Below are 15,223 nucleotides of genomic sequence, written 5' to 3' on the forward strand. Positions count from 1 at the left end.
CCTAGGACACTTCCTTGTGCGACTCGAGCTCTTATTTCTTTTAATTCAGATTATTCGTTTTTTTGCTTAATTCTGAATAATCTGCTGAAAGTGTACGATTTAATTAATTCTACATATTGTTTCGGCAGTATGCTGTTAAGCCTTTGTACCATATTTTATCAGAAGCTTATACAACATTTAAAAAATACAGCCGAACAAATTTATTTTTCTTATAGCTCTTTCTTTATTAAATCAGTAATGCGATGCACTCGATTGATTTCAGAATGTGAATTTGTAAAGTAAAAATGTTATCGATGTTTCAAAAATGTATTTTTTTTAATATTGAAATTTTATTGTATGATTCTTTAAATTAATTTTATTATTACTTAATTTTGCGAGGATGAATGTTTATCAACAAACATGTATTAATTAATAAGAGTGATTACATTTATAATTTTAGATATATTTTTCATACTTTTGAATAGGTTAACAGCTAAAAAAAGTCAACTCGGACATTTTTGTTTATTTAGGAATGTTGCGAGAGCTAAAAATAAAAAAAAAAACATTTTGAAAATTTTGTAAAATTGGAACAATCCTATCAGACATCAACAATCTTGTTCAAACTGGGTCGTAAGGTAAACCTACTTTTAAATAATTGGTTGCATTATACAATAAACATATAATTTTATGTATATTACAAGATCGCACATGTGTGCGTGTTTAAGCTCTTAAAAATTAAAATACTAAATGCGTTTTTATTTATTGAAATCTAAATATAATATTTAAATTATAAAATGTAAAAATACCATAAAAGGGGGGAAATAAATTAAGTTTGACAGCTGAACGATATTGCACTGGCAACACCGGCATGCCCGTGACGTATGTCACGATATAAAATGGGATGAGCATGTCATTGTTAGAATTCAAATTTCAGAACAAGTCTTGAACAAACGAAACAATAATTCGCTACCAAATGTCAAATCTATTATAACATATCTGAGGCAATGGCCGCGACAATTGCGTTTAAAACCGTGTGCTCATTGCTTTTTATTAATGTTAATTGCCGATGACATTCGAGTGCGGACGTGAGCGGTCGTCAAACGATTTTTTTATAACTTGGACGAACGTAGATAAGAAGTAAGATATGATTTACAAGTCATTGGAGACAGTTGTTTACTTTTAGAGATAACAATGTGGTATATTTAGTTGTCTCGACAGTCGCGTACTATTCTATCGATATTAATTGATTTGCTGCAAAACAGAGGTAAACAAACAGTTTCAAGCAATTATTAGTCGATTATGTCATATGTTATTGAAAAACAAGTTTTAAATTCATTGTTGAGCAACAAATTATGTTTTTCACTATCATTGACTTTGTGATCAGTGGTGTTCACAATCCTATTGCAATGTCTTAAAATATTGTATGAGGGTAAACCACATAAACACCTTAAATATGTTTTATGTCTTAAATTACTAATTTAAGAAGATGCAAAATTATATTATTTTACTATGTTGTCTCCGTAAAATTTTCCGGGGCTAAGAAAGTAATGTGCTTGTAAATTGTTACGAAATAATGTATTTAGAAATACATGAATGTTCATAAATAGCCAATAAATCTCTTTTCAATCTGTATATCCTAAATTCATTTCTGCGATGATATTTTCGCCTAATTCTGCAAAATTAAATCATTTGTAAAATATGTAATTTTAGTGGAATCGTATCGGAATTCATTTTCCCAGGTAGATATATATTTTTACTAGTGAAAATATAATTTATCTTTTTCTATTTATCAGCAGGTGCTAGTAAAATTATACGATTTTAACTTTTCTATAAGTAGTAATATATATATTTACATGCTTATCATCATATATTTACATGCGATGTAAAAATGTCACAGTAAATGTGTATTTTTCAGTGAAGTTAAATTTCACTAGTGAAATCAAAATACATTTTCACCAGTAGATACATATTTCTACTAGCGAAAATATAATTTAACTGATAAACGCTAGTGAAATTATATGCTGATCTAAAATGCTTATGAAACTCAATTTGACCGTTGCAAAACGTTTATTTGCTGTTCAAACCCAAACCTAACCTAATGAAAGTACTAAAACTAATTATAGTCAAGTTCAAAATACAGACTAAGCCAACATTTCTCAAGGGATAATAAGCGGAAAAAGAAGTATAGACAGTCGTCGCATCTCGTATATTGCTTCAGTTTGTCTGCACTTAAATATTATGTTTTATAAATATGATAGCTATTCCTACCAATATTACTAAGGACTTGTAATATAAGAGTATTAGTCAAAGTGTATTCAAACCGAATTTCGGTCAATAGGAGGGTGCAAAAACAATTATCACTTCTCAACACTAGTTACCGATCGTTCCAACTGCAACTGCGCCGACACGATTTTATTGCTTTTGACATGAATTTCTGACTTCTGAGAAGGGATAATTGTTTTTTGCGCTCTTCTATTGGTCAAAAGTCGGTTTAGATGTGCTTCATTCGATTCTCACTGTAAGTCGGAATATTTTTATAAAAAGTTTTAATATGAACGCTAGATAACCAAGCGTTTCCACTGCAATGGCAACGGCACGATTTTGCTGTGGATTCTACACAGGAACCCCCTTGAATTTGGCCAGAAGCTTGCATGTCATTTAATGAAATACTATGAAATGACCACTGACTAGCCAACTTTTGTCCTCATCTGGAAAAAGCTTAAATGGTGTCCCTGAAACTCAGTGAACCCAGGTTTTTTCTCCAGTAGAAATTTTTCCTAGAAAGCCATTACTTTCTGATTCAAAAGCGTCTGGCAGGCTTCATATGTCGTTTTGGAACTGCAGAACATCATAGACTAAAATTTTTATTATTCTTCACAATTCCTACAATAAACTCTGATGTTGTTACTTGGTTCAAATCATTCAATTAAGAGTCTGGTTTACACTGCCTTGGAATTTTCTAGTCCATTTGTACACTTGCTGGAGTGATAGACGTGCATCTTCATACTGTACTTCATTTGACGATGAATTTTAAATTGTTTCACTCCTTTGTTGTTCAAGAAACCAATAAAAAAGCGCTGCTTTGCTGAGCTTTTGTGTTATATGCCTGATCACACTGCTACATGTTGACCACACTGCTACCAATTTACAGGACAAAAGAGCTGTCTTTTGAATTTTTATGATGAACCACTATCAGCATTATTAATCATTTAATACAGAAGCAACATCATAAGCGAATACCAATGCAACTCAGAAACATATATTAAAATTTTAATGATTATTAAATAAAATAAAAATGTAAAATAACTAAAATACTAATGATATTTTTTCTATAATATTCTAGAAAATGGGAGACACTAACAAAATTCTCAAACAAGCAGCCATGCAAATCGGTGCAGGTGGAAGCGCCGGTTTCGTCGAAGTCTGCATAATGCATCCGTTGGATTTGATCAAGACTCGTCTGCAAATACAAACAAGCAAAGCAGCCAATCCGAAAGATCCTCACTACTACACTGGAATAGTAGATTGCTTCAAGAAAATGTACAAACACGAAGGGTTATTCTCGTATTGGAAAGGCATAATACCACCAATCTTAGCCGAAACGCCTAAAAGAGCAGTGAAGTTTTTCTGTTTCGAACAATACAAGAAATTATTCTTGTTTGGTTCATCAACACCTACTCCATTGGTATGCAATATATAACTATACTAAGAGATTGATTGTGCTTATTTATACATTTAAATTATTACTTTTTAGACATTTTCTTTGGCCGGTCTTGGAGCTGGTGTCACCGAAGCCATCTTAGTCAATCCTTTCGAGGTCGTTAAAGTCACTCTTCAATCTAATAAAACACTCGCCGCTCAAATGCCCAGCACATGGATGGCCACTAAAGAGATCATCAGAACTCAAGGATTCGGCTTTCAAGGACTCAATAAAGGAGTCACTGCTACCATAGCGAGAAACGGATCATTCAACATGATCTATTTCGGATTCTATCACAGCGTCAAAGGATATTTACCTGAATACGAAGTATTTTTATAATAATTGAAATAAATTTATCTTTGATATTAATTAATAATTAACGTTTTTCAGGATCACGTTAAAGAATTTTTCAGGAAAGTGACGATCGGATTTGTATCTGGAACTCTGGCCTCAATTTTCAACATTCCATTTGACGTAGCAAAGAGTCGCATTCAGGGACCTCAACCGATTAAAGGGGAGATCAAATATAGAGGAACTCTAAGAACTATCGGAATTGTTTATAGAGAAGAAGGGTAAATAATTTGTTAATAACTAAATAAAGTTATTAATATGACTTCATTTTAATATGGTTTATTTCAGATTCCGTGCCTTATACAAAGGACTTTTGCCTAAAGTTTTACGTCTGGGACCAGGCGGCGCCATTATGCTTGTCGTTTATGAATACGCTTACAAATTTTTGGAAGAAAAGTTTAACTAAATTTATAATTCTATTTTTTTTTATTGTTACATTGTTAAATATTGTATTTTTTGCATTTAATGAGTCAACTTTATTGTGGTAAATGTGTCACAAAGATTAATCATGTTTAAAGGGACCTATAAAAATATATCAAATGTAATTCTGTGATATTTTTGTGTATATTTCAACGTAACTAATTAATGTATTACTTTTCATTCAGTGTATAAAATGTATTGCATATGAGATGATAATGGTACACTAGAACCTTGACTTACAAGTTTTTGAGATACGAGCAAATTATTTCTTTTTAAATTTGACTTGACATACAAGTAAAAATACGTATATAATAAAAATAAACTAAATTTTGATAGTATGTATTCACCATTTCAATCTTCCCCTTTGAAATGGATTAATGGCATTTCAATTCATTTCAATGGGACAATTGATTTGGCATACGAGTAGTTTGAGTTACGAGCTCCGTCACGGAACGAATTAAACTCGTAAGTCAAGGCACCACTGTATATGTAATTAAAAAAATAGATTTACTGCTGAACTCGATATCACTGTTAGATTCAATACATTTATTTTAGTTGCACATAATGAATGAAACGAATTATTTACAATTTTTTTTAATACTACAATAGCTTCAATTATCAGTAAACCAAGTATTTTGTATTTATTTTTAGAAAGAGATACTGACTCGTGAAGAGTAATAACAGGTGACTCACCAAAAAGTCGCTTGCGTTTAAAGGGTTAAACAGATTGCTTTGCCATTTACACTGCTTATTTTAAACTTATTATTGTTCATTATGTTTAATATATATTACACAATTTAGTTTAATGTGTGTAATTAATCAGAAAAGGCATCGTCATATAAATCAAATATTTAATTTTTATATAAATATGTATTAAATGATGTTATAAATCTACTTTGAAGATATTGTCATGTTAAAATATATCAACAAATTGATATTATGATTCTTATCCAAGACTGAGATATAATTTTTTTTTGTATAAATAAAATACGTTGCTATATGAGGTAAATATTTTTGATAAAAGTTTTATATAACCAATCGTTATAAGATAAACTGTTGATTATGCAATTTTTAAATGTTGATACATATATTTTTATACACTGCATTTTATCAATGTACCAATAAAACTATTTTTATAAATCCCAATAATCGTGCATATTTAATAAAATAACACAACAATATTATTCAACAAATTTAATGAAAAATCAATGTACATAAATACAGTCATATAGAAATAGTTAATAATTTAAAATAACTTTTTTTCAATTTACAATTTTACAAATATTAATAATTTAACAAAGCATCATTAATGCAGACGTTTCTTTGAACTTTTTACAACTTTATACGGCAATTGATGTCCGTTGAAGCTCGGATCGTCTATTTGTGTACTCCTCTCTGTTGCGAAATTGTTTCTATATTCTTTCGTAGTGATCTTAGCACTCTTGCTGTTATCTATATCTTCTTCCTTCCATTGAACTGGACTCTCTAATCGAGCTAAATCAGCGTAAGGGGTCGGCTCCGGAGCCGTATACTTAAGAATATCTCTCTCCTCTTCAGACGGTTCGTTCTTAAGTCCGAAGAAATCATAATTATCTTCCCCAGTACTTCCATAATCAAATCCATAATTGTTTTGCTGCTTCTTTGGATGTCTATCTTCTCTTGGTCGTCTTATGCTCTCGTACGGTTTTTCATAATCTTCATAGTCATACCTCGGCGTGCCTTTAAACTTATGTAATCTTTTAGGTTTATCGACTTTGAATATAGGAGGCACTCTTACTGTTATAGTGTCTATATTTCCAGGATTGTTTTCTGTTGGAGGTAGAATTCTTGGTACTAGAGATTTCCTTGGATTTTCAGTGGTTGTTGTTTTTTCAGCTGAAGGCTTCCTCTTTTCAAGTTCGCTTATGTTAAAATCGAATCTTTCAGCTTCATTATACTTTCTTTTATCTTCTACGGGTATTCTATTGATGTTTAACTCAGGCGCTGATTGTAAAGGTAAGCTTCTGGTGAAAGGATGTGGGTGATTTTGTCCCCAGCGCTGATTATAGGATTCTGGACTCTTCGTAGCAATTAGATATGAAGGCGCTCCTGGATTTCTTCCATTGTTCACATAACTCGTAGGGTGAGAAACAGTGTTGGTGTATTCTGTGCGGTGGTTTAGTTTTGGCGAATGCTTCCAGTAATTTTCGATCGCTTCGCCGAATTTTGCGTTCAAGATTTCGTGTTTGGAAGTTCTGTCCGGTTTTGAATCGTAGGAGTGCTTCTGGCGCAGATTTTGTGATTCTGCTTCGTCGTAGTTGGAGTAATCTGGTTGTTGCGATTTTGGTGCGTCTTCTTCGTATTCATCGTAGTTTTGCCTATCATCTTCGTTGGAATTCCTCGGTGGAGTGTTTTGCTGGTCTTCTTCTGGCGTTTGAGGGTTGTTGGAGTAGTATTCGTCTGCGTCTACGGCTGCTAATCTTTGGATGTTGCCTCTTCCGTGGTCGTAGAATGCGTCTATGTATATTTTAGGCTGTTGTGATTTAGCTGCTCCTCTTGAGGGTGATTTTGGTGGAGGCGGTGGTGGTGGTGGTGGTGGTGGCGGTGGTGGCGGCGGCGGCGGAGGAGCTTGCGGAGGTGGAGGTGGTGGTGGCGGTGGTGGAGGTGGTGGCGGCGGTGGTGGTGGTGGCGGCGGTGGTAATTGAGATAAAGATGGTGGCATCGGAAGAGCTGGGGGTGGAGGAGGTGGTGCTGGTGGTGGTGGTGAATTTTTATTCCAGTTGAAATTTAGCGTGAAATTCGTTGTAACTGATTGCCTAGGCGGTGCTGGCGGTTTCTGTGATGCTTGTGGTGGTGGCGGTGGTTGAGGACCTGGTGGTTTAGCTGCCATCTGTGGCCCATTCATTCTAGGTTGTTGAGGTACTGGGCTGATCTGGAAAGTAATCACCGAAGGCTTCGCAGGAGCTATCGCTTGCGGTAGAGGAGCAAAAGAAACTACCGGAGCTGGAGGTGGAGGAGCTGCTGCTGTAGCTTGCAGCTGCAAAACTACAGCCGGTTTCCTCACAATTTGATACCCGAGAGAATCCGCTATGCCTCTGAATAAAAAATCACCAAAAGTCCTCTTTTTTCTAATGACTTCTTCAGGAACATCATCGGAAGAATATTCTTCATCTTCACTATTTTCATAGTCTTGCGCCCAGCCGAACGGCACAATACAACACAACAGCACAAAAACAAATAACTTCATGGTTTCACTTAATGTATCCGTCGCGTATCATGTCTATGTTTCGGAAACTAGGACCAGAACCTGGACACGTTCACCGTCCGACCGACGGCGCCGAATTAAACCTACTTTCGTAAGGCCGCAATGGTTTTACTCTGTAAAAATTCAGCATGAAGAAACTGGCAATAGAATAGATTCGGTTGCATAAGTCGCCATAATTCATCATGTAAAAAACGGTCATTTCTGGGTTGAAAACTTCTCGCTTGAGCGGGCCCAAAGAGCCTTTGGCTCTGGGTCTCGCCGCCCCAAGACTCAGATTCGTTTAACAGCTGGCGGTTAAAAAAATTGACGTTGTGAAGTATTTCTGTCAATGAACGACAAGTACAATTTGTAACGCATTCGAATTGCAATATTTAGAGCGAAATGCAAATCCCTGCTGTTGAGAACTGAAAAATCCAATGTGGCATTGAATGGGTTTTCTAAACTTTTCATCTACAAGTGTGCTGAATCGAAGGACATTAATTGACCCTCGTTTATGTAACTTTTTTTCATTCTATATAACTTTCGTGGTAAAAAAAACTAATCAATTTTGCCCCAAATACATTCGCCTTTCTACATAGAAAACATATTTATTTTCTAATTATCTTTCATACTACACAAAATAATTATTTTACGAGCTGCATTTTATATCGATTTTTATGTAAGAGAAAATGCAATAAAGCAATGACACAATCGACTAACGTAAAGTTTATGCAGAGTGAACAATATTTGATTAATCTATAAAAGTTATTTTTACTTCATCAAGAGTCGGCAAAGTGTTCACGAACCGAATCTTGAAATGATAATAAATATTAATTGTGAAAACAAAACTAGCAAACATATTAAAAAAATATACTTATTACGTATTTTCTTGTGTTCTTTGGTTAACTTAGAAAACTTGCCTACTTGATAAATACATACTTATACTTGGTTATCAATGTATTTTAAATCAAGGTCGGTGACTTTTGATTCGTCGGTCAAAATTATGCGACCCCATAATTTTTTTTATATAAATATCACTTTCCATAAACGTATGCTTTATCGTTAATTATATTCGGTGTGTGTGATCCATTTGCTTTCAATATATTGAATTCTTTCTTAGCTACAGTTATTTTCTTTAATTGATGTGTGGTTATCAGTATTTTTTAGTCGCGGGGCCCCATTAATTCGAGTTCTGTGTGTCTTGCAGACACACTATTTTTAATATGTCTTGTCCGTATTATACGAATCTTCCATCTGAAATTGTAATTTTAATTGCACAGCGTAACATAGGCCTTTTTGGGTAGTGTTATAAATTCAATACCAAACACCAGTTGACAGAAGAAAGTGATCGACACTTTCACAGAAAATCTAAATAGATGGATTCATACGTTTTCAGCATATAAACGTTTGGGTACATTTAGAATATGATTTCCAAATATCTAAATACGCACGTTGAGAAAAATATATATGTACATATACAACATCTGCATTTCTGCTTGAAGCAAAAATATACACCAAAAGATTATTATAATATGTATAGTAAAAATCATTAGATTTTTACAATTTATTATAGTAATTTAAAATAGTATAAGAACATTAACGCAGTCTTACTTATTCTCTCATTTTGAAGTAAATAGTATTATAAAATAATTTAATCAAATTTGTAAAAATCGTGGAGTAAACCAAATTTGATCTAATAATTTAAAGATGGGTTTGGTTCATGGAGGTATACTTTAACAAATCGTACGATAACTTTCTTGGTTTTGAAAGGGCCTAAAAATAAGTATGGAATTTAGTAATGAATTTTGCATCTTACTTCACGACAAAATACAAGATATTTTATCCCATATCAATGATGAAATATAAACGTTTTTCGTTTCTTATTTACGGATATTTGCAATGATTAATTTGAGCATTTTGATTCTAAATACCAAATCGTAAGATTTTTTCATGCTTGAATGAATTTTTAACCACAATTGAAATATTTTAAATTTCAATCAGTAGTTTAAAACGAAAAGTACAATTAGATAATAACGCTATGTGTTGAATATTTAAAAGGAATAATTGAATGATTATATTGATAAAGCGAAATTTAATAAAAAAAATGAAGATCGTGCCTTTTAATCAGAGACTTTGTAGTAAATCCTGCGAATAAGCATTTTTTACATTATACCGGGTATTAATTTTTATTTAAAAATATGCAACGACATTTTTCCATACTAATCAAATTAATAAATAGTATTGCGCGTTAAGAACTAAAATAAATCCAGACCTTTTTTTCTGATTTCGTGCTCTCGATGATTTTATTTAATCGTACATTTGCCGGTCATAAAATCATAAAAAGCGACCAGTCGATATATTTATTTCACAAACTTATCTTTTATGTAAGTTTTTAAAATGTAAATAATTTACAATTCGGAAGTAGTTGTGCTAGGAAATGGGTTTGATTGTAGTGATTTAATTATTTACATATCGTTGCATTAAGAGTACGTAACTCCATTATTGGATCGTATTCGCATTGGTCAGCCGTACACAAGACGAAATGAAAGTGACACGACTGTTGTCACGTTCCCTTTTGTGATTCGCTTTGGTGTGCGCGCTGTCGTGACTGCAGCCGATCACGCCAGCCTAATCTGACGATGAGACAGGCCATCGTCTACCGAGAAATACTACTATTATTAGACTACTTTGTAATCGGCGTTTAATTAATTTTTTACGTCGCATCGGGCAAATTATAAAGAGGAGCAAAAAAATATTAATTTGACATGGACGCTTTTTGTCATGTTATGATTTAAAAATAAATCATTAAATTTGCCACTTGAAAAGTGACGTTTGGTTTTATTGATTAAACACATAATAAATTATTAATTACATTGATTTTTTCCTAAAACATTATACGTAAAAAAATAATATGGAAAAAGTTCGATTGATAATTGATCCCAATAAGATATATCTTACTAAAAATTTGTTTCTTTATTTCAACGTCCAAAACACGAAGATCTCGATGGGTCCACTAAGAATTGGAGAACACTCAAAATTTTGGTTAAAACACTTTGGATAGCTACTATTATATTATTTGTTCTGTGGTTACCGCTGTTTTTCAGCATTGATCTAATATTTTTTAGATCTCAAACACGTTAAATTATTAAATAATTATAATACAATAAACCACTATATAGTTATTTTAATTTACTATAAATTTTAAAATGTTTGTAGTTAATTTTTATTACTATAATTATTTGCGATGGTATAGTCGTATTGGTGTATGATATTTTAATGTATATCAACTTATGTTTTAAATTGAATGTGTTGACAATATGTAGAGGAGTGTTTTTTCCTGGGGCATTAAATAAGCTAGGGTCGGCTATGAGAATATTTATTGACATTATGGACGTTAAAATAAATGTATTACTAATATAATAATAGACTCGAATATTATTTTTTGCTAGTAAAACATAAAATATTGGAAATTATGTGTATAATTAATGATTTATTAATGAATTGGTCATATAATAGTATCCTGTTAAAACGAGTTGTACATTTCTGTTATCGAAGGTAAAATTTATTAATAAGATATACTTTTTTTTTGTTTGTATATTTTATTCATTTATATACGATTATAAACGATATTTTTAAGCAGATTCGTTGCAGAGAGTTATTCATGGGGTGCTTACTGCTCTGGTTTTTAAAAAGGATAGGTGCGAACGAGCGGCAGCGAGTGAGCATTGGTCAGAATAGTGATGTATTATAATAAATACTTTTTTAGAATAAATTTGATCCCTGATTACAGGAAAGTAAAAACGTTTACGGCCTAACGATTTGTTAAATAAGAAGTATATACATGGTCAATATAATTAAATATAAAAAATTATACTGTACTAAATCACCATGTGTATTTTCATTCAATGAATAAATATTTTCATACCCCACCATTAATCACAGTACTTTTAATTAAGTTATAAACTTGCAGCAGACGATTCGAACTCGACCTTAAACGATTGAATCTTAACTTTCTTTTTGCACATGTGTCTCGATTTAGTTGTGTAAAGAAATGTTAGCTATCGCTGATGTCATCAATTGAATCGAGGGACGAATTTTGATGAGAGAGAAAAACATCTACTTACAAATTATTCAGACATAAAACGGCTACATATCAAAATACTTTATTTTTAATAATATAATTCACACCCATATATAATATAAACTCTTCTGCCATAATTATGTATGACTTTATACATATAATAATAATGAAATATATGTATATAAAATATTGAATGTTATTTATAAAATATAATAATAATTAAATACATGTTCTAAGTATCAACTTAAAAAAATATTATAATGATTGACATTGCACTGCATTGTAAACAATTGGTTTATATCTTTATGGTGAAAGAAATGGAAAACTATTTGTGCATGTAATTCGAATGGCAATTCGGTCGACAGAACCGTACTTTTATTTAAATTAATTTAATAATATTGTTAAATAAAATAAGTATTTTTTTAATATTTTTAGCTGATTGTATTTTAGCACATACTTGAAAAAAAGAACTGAGAATTAACTATTCCAATAGTATTCTCAATGATACATGCTCAATGTTGTGTTTAATTCTTGGCTACTAGATATTTAATTTTCTGTACTTTAAATTATTATATTCAAGTTTAGTAATAGAATATCAAGTATTCAATAAACTCGGTTCTAGTTCGTCCCTGGCCATTTCTCTTTCACCTTGGCGCTTCACCATAACGCACTAGACACTCATCGTACGATATATGAATCGAAGATTTGATCGTTACGCATTGAATTTCAATAACCCCCTATCGATCCAAGTTCATCAACTTCCTTATGTTCCGGGTTCGTCGAAGAGGTGGTGAAATTTTCCAAATTAAAAATGTCTTATGCGTTGTTATAAATAAAAGTCAAGCAATTAGAGAGTGTCACATACGCTGTAGGTCTACCAAGACCATCGTTTCTTTACAAAGATTCCAATAGGAAATCTGTAAATCATGAAGTGGCTTTCGTTATTAGTGAGTGCTTCACGTCATCTAGTTTTGTGATTGTGTCCAAGTGCTAATATTATTTCTTGACTTTCAGGCCACTCTATCGCTGGTCTCGGTTTTGGTTCAGGCGGACGCGCCCTTAGCAAAACCAAAAGGAGTTACCCATGCAGTCACCCATCACCCAAAAGCCTATTTTGTTCGAGCATTCTTACTAGGAAAGAATCATAAAAAACGAGGATCGATCCCGACATATTCTCACGGATATGACATTCCAATAGTGAAACATTCCATCGTAAAGCCCTTCGTCGTAAAATATCCAGTTCGATCTGTGCCATTGGGTGTTAAAATACCTGTCAATCCACCAACAACACACTTCAAATATCCAGTATCAGTCGGACATCAAGCACCAGTTCCTCATCACAATGTTCCAGCAGTCCAAGCCAATTCTCAAGTCAATCCAACAATTTCTAAACCAGGATGGCCAGTAGCTAACTGTCCAGAACCAGCCACCATATTAAGACCAATAGCACCAACATTCATACCTTCGACGACATTACAAACATCTCCTACATTCATTCCAGCACCCCCGATATCACTTTTGCCATTGCCTCAAGCTCCACTACCATTCTTTACAAATCCAATCGTAAAACCCGCCGTTCCAATATTTCATCCAACACCTATCGCACCATCAGTGATCAGGCCGGGTAATTCTTTACACACTTCATTCTTTGCTACATATCCAAGACACCCATTTATTAATTCAGCTACAGTGCCCATATCTCCAGTTACTCATTTACATCCAGTATCTCATCTAGCTCCTGTTGCACCAATTCCTCCTCCCTTTGCTTTACCAGGGCCACAATTTCCATTACATGTATCCCATCCACCATTAAATTTAGGACATATTCCAGCTCAAAGATTTCCATTTATACAACATTTCGTACCACAAGCTCCCACTAAGTTTATACCAACGATTCCACCGAATCCATTCCCGTTACATCCAATAGGACCCAATCCTACATTCAATTTTGGTCATCCGTTAGGAATCAATCCTGCTTTTCATTTCGGACAACCACAAGCTAATATACCTTTAGGTGTTGGAGAATTACCGGGGAGTATTCAAGTTCACCAGCATGGTGAAAGTCTAGATCAATCAAATGTTAATTTACATGGAATTCAACCATTTGGTGGAGATGGCAATGCTTGGACGCCAATGGCCCCATCATCTTTTCCAACTCAAGCCTATTTCCCGCACACACAAGCCCATTTCCCGAGCCAAGACAATGGAACTCCACTCTTTCATCAAGGAAGCCAAGACAATGAAACTCCACTCTTCCAGCAAGGAAGTCAAGAAAATGGAACTCCACTCTCTCATCAAGGAAGTCAAGACAATGGGAATCCACTCTTCCATCAAACGGGACAAGACGGAAGCGATTTAAACCAAAACGTCGATCAAAATCAAGGATATTACTATCAACAAGAATCGGAACAGTCCTTCCAAGAAGGAAATCAGCAGTATCACTTCTCAGGAAATCCTCAACATGAACCTCAATTGCCTGAACATCATCCAACAAATCCAATAGAGCAAGAATATCATAATCACATACCTCTGAGGCAGCATCTACCTTTAAACGATCCTTCAGAAAACTTTGCAGGATATAATAACCAATAACATATAATATCTAGTGCTCTAATATGATTTAAATATTATATGGATCAATTTAAAGTTTACTATAATAAAATTATTAATAATAAAAAAAACTTTGAATGATTCGTGCGCTAACAATCTGTGATCTTCTGGATGTGTATGTTTGTATTTATTTTTTTATTCTTAATAAACGTGTTTATAAATTAAGTTATATCTATTTATTAAACAGCTGTATTAAATTAACGCACGATTGACTATTTTGTCACTGTGGGTTATGAAATTGTCGTTGTCATTTTTTTGCAATTTTACGCTTTACTCAATCTTGACTATCACGCAAATTGCTTAACTGTCTGAATAGATACAATAAAAAAGGGTAAAAATGAATTTATTGAACGGGTTGAGAAATGAAATAAAATTGGGTCAAGTGCGATGTAATTAAACAGTAATAAATCGATTTGATGGATTGAAAGCTTAGCGAAGATTAATTCAAAGGTTGTATTTTATAATAAAAAATAATAATAAATACATACATATGTATATGTATTTATATAAATAATAATTTATGATTGGAATAATCGTTACCGTATTCATATTTATAGAATACAACGACTCACAGAATTTATCTAGACATCTAGAATCTGCTTCTTTGAACAAAAGCCTTGCTTAAAAATATGTTTATGTACAACGGCAATCCAATATATTTTTTTTATTTTAGTTTTTAGTAATACATGTATTCTACAATCGTCTTTTTATTGTGTTATGTTTTATCATTGAACAAATTTTAAAAGAAGTTTCGTTGATGACAATCACGAAACTTACTTATCTGTTAGTGATTAGGCAATGAAAGATAGCTAAAGTGATAATACAAAAATCAAGAATATCGCTTCTCCCAGCTATTTTA

General features: G+C 32.9%; 3 protein-coding genes across 5 annotated transcripts; 2 read left to right on the forward strand and 1 right to left on the reverse strand.

Moving 5' to 3' along the window:
* The first annotated feature begins 832 nt into the window (after nucleotides 1-832).
* On the forward strand, nucleotides 833-5,596 carry LOC148239164 (mitochondrial 2-oxodicarboxylate carrier). Of its 2 annotated transcripts, none has more exons than XM_088189339.1 (5): nucleotides 833-1,116; nucleotides 3,323-3,664; nucleotides 3,734-4,006; nucleotides 4,070-4,251; nucleotides 4,319-5,596. In XM_088189339.1, the coding sequence occupies exons 2-5, from the start codon at nucleotides 3,326-3,328 to the stop codon at nucleotides 4,434-4,436; spliced, it is 912 nt and encodes a 303-aa protein (XP_088045465.1). In that variant the 5' UTR covers nucleotides 833-1,116; nucleotides 3,323-3,325; the 3' UTR covers nucleotides 4,437-5,596. The 2 variants fall into 2 exon arrangements, with proteins under 2 accessions (XP_088045465.1, XP_088045471.1); XM_088189345.1 differs by having other exon boundaries at nucleotides 1,110-1,243.
* LOC148239165 (uncharacterized) lies at nucleotides 4,605-9,012 on the reverse strand. Its single transcript, XM_088189302.1, has one exon. It carries the CDS (start codon nucleotides 7,674-7,676, stop codon nucleotides 5,757-5,759), a length of 1,920 nt encoding a protein of 639 aa, XP_088045428.1. The 5' UTR covers nucleotides 7,677-9,012; the 3' UTR covers nucleotides 4,605-5,756.
* Nucleotides 9,009-14,529, forward strand: LOC148239166 (uncharacterized). 2 transcript variants are annotated; one of them, XM_088189318.1, is made up of 3 exons: nucleotides 9,009-11,228; nucleotides 11,314-12,701; nucleotides 12,769-14,529. In XM_088189318.1, the coding sequence occupies exons 2-3, from the start codon at nucleotides 12,681-12,683 to the stop codon at nucleotides 14,344-14,346; spliced, it is 1,599 nt and encodes a 532-aa protein (XP_088045444.1). In that variant the 5' UTR covers nucleotides 9,009-11,228; nucleotides 11,314-12,680; the 3' UTR covers nucleotides 14,347-14,529. The 2 variants fall into 2 exon arrangements, with proteins under 2 accessions (XP_088045444.1, XP_088045453.1); XM_088189327.1 differs by having other exon boundaries at nucleotides 11,314-11,401.
* The last annotated feature ends 694 nt before the right edge of the window (nucleotides 14,530-15,223 follow it).

This window comes from Plectrocnemia conspersa, unplaced genomic scaffold (genome assembly GCF_051122295.1).
Source record: "Plectrocnemia conspersa isolate PC_06_02 unplaced genomic scaffold, ASM5112229v1 ptg000001l, whole genome shotgun sequence".
Classification (NCBI taxonomy): domain Eukaryota; kingdom Metazoa; phylum Arthropoda; class Insecta; order Trichoptera; family Polycentropodidae; genus Plectrocnemia; species Plectrocnemia conspersa.

What these genes read in the sequence shown, in the direction of transcription:
- LOC148239165 (XM_088189302.1), bottom strand. Translation starts at nt 7,676, where the DNA reads ATGAAGTTATTTGTTTTTGTGCTGTTGTGTTGTATTGTGCCGTTCGGC.
- LOC148239166 (XM_088189318.1), top strand. Translation starts at nt 12,681, where the DNA reads ATGAAGTGGCTTTCGTTATTA. An exon ending in TGAAGTGGCTTTCGTTATTA is followed by an intron (nt 12,702 to 12,768) that starts GTGAGTGCTTCA and finishes CTTGACTTTCAG; the next exon opens with GCCACTCTATCGCTGGTCTC.
- LOC148239164 (XM_088189339.1), top strand. Translation starts at nt 3,326, where the DNA reads ATGGGAGACACTAACAAAATTCTCAAACAAGCAGCCATGCAAATCGGT. An exon ending in CATCAACACCTACTCCATTG is followed by an intron (nt 3,665 to 3,733) that starts GTATGCAATATA and finishes ATTACTTTTTAG; the next exon opens with ACATTTTCTTTGGCCGGTCT. An exon ending in ATTGTTTATAGAGAAGAAGG is followed by an intron (nt 4,252 to 4,318) that starts GTAAATAATTTG and finishes GGTTTATTTCAG; the next exon opens with ATTCCGTGCCTTATACAAAG.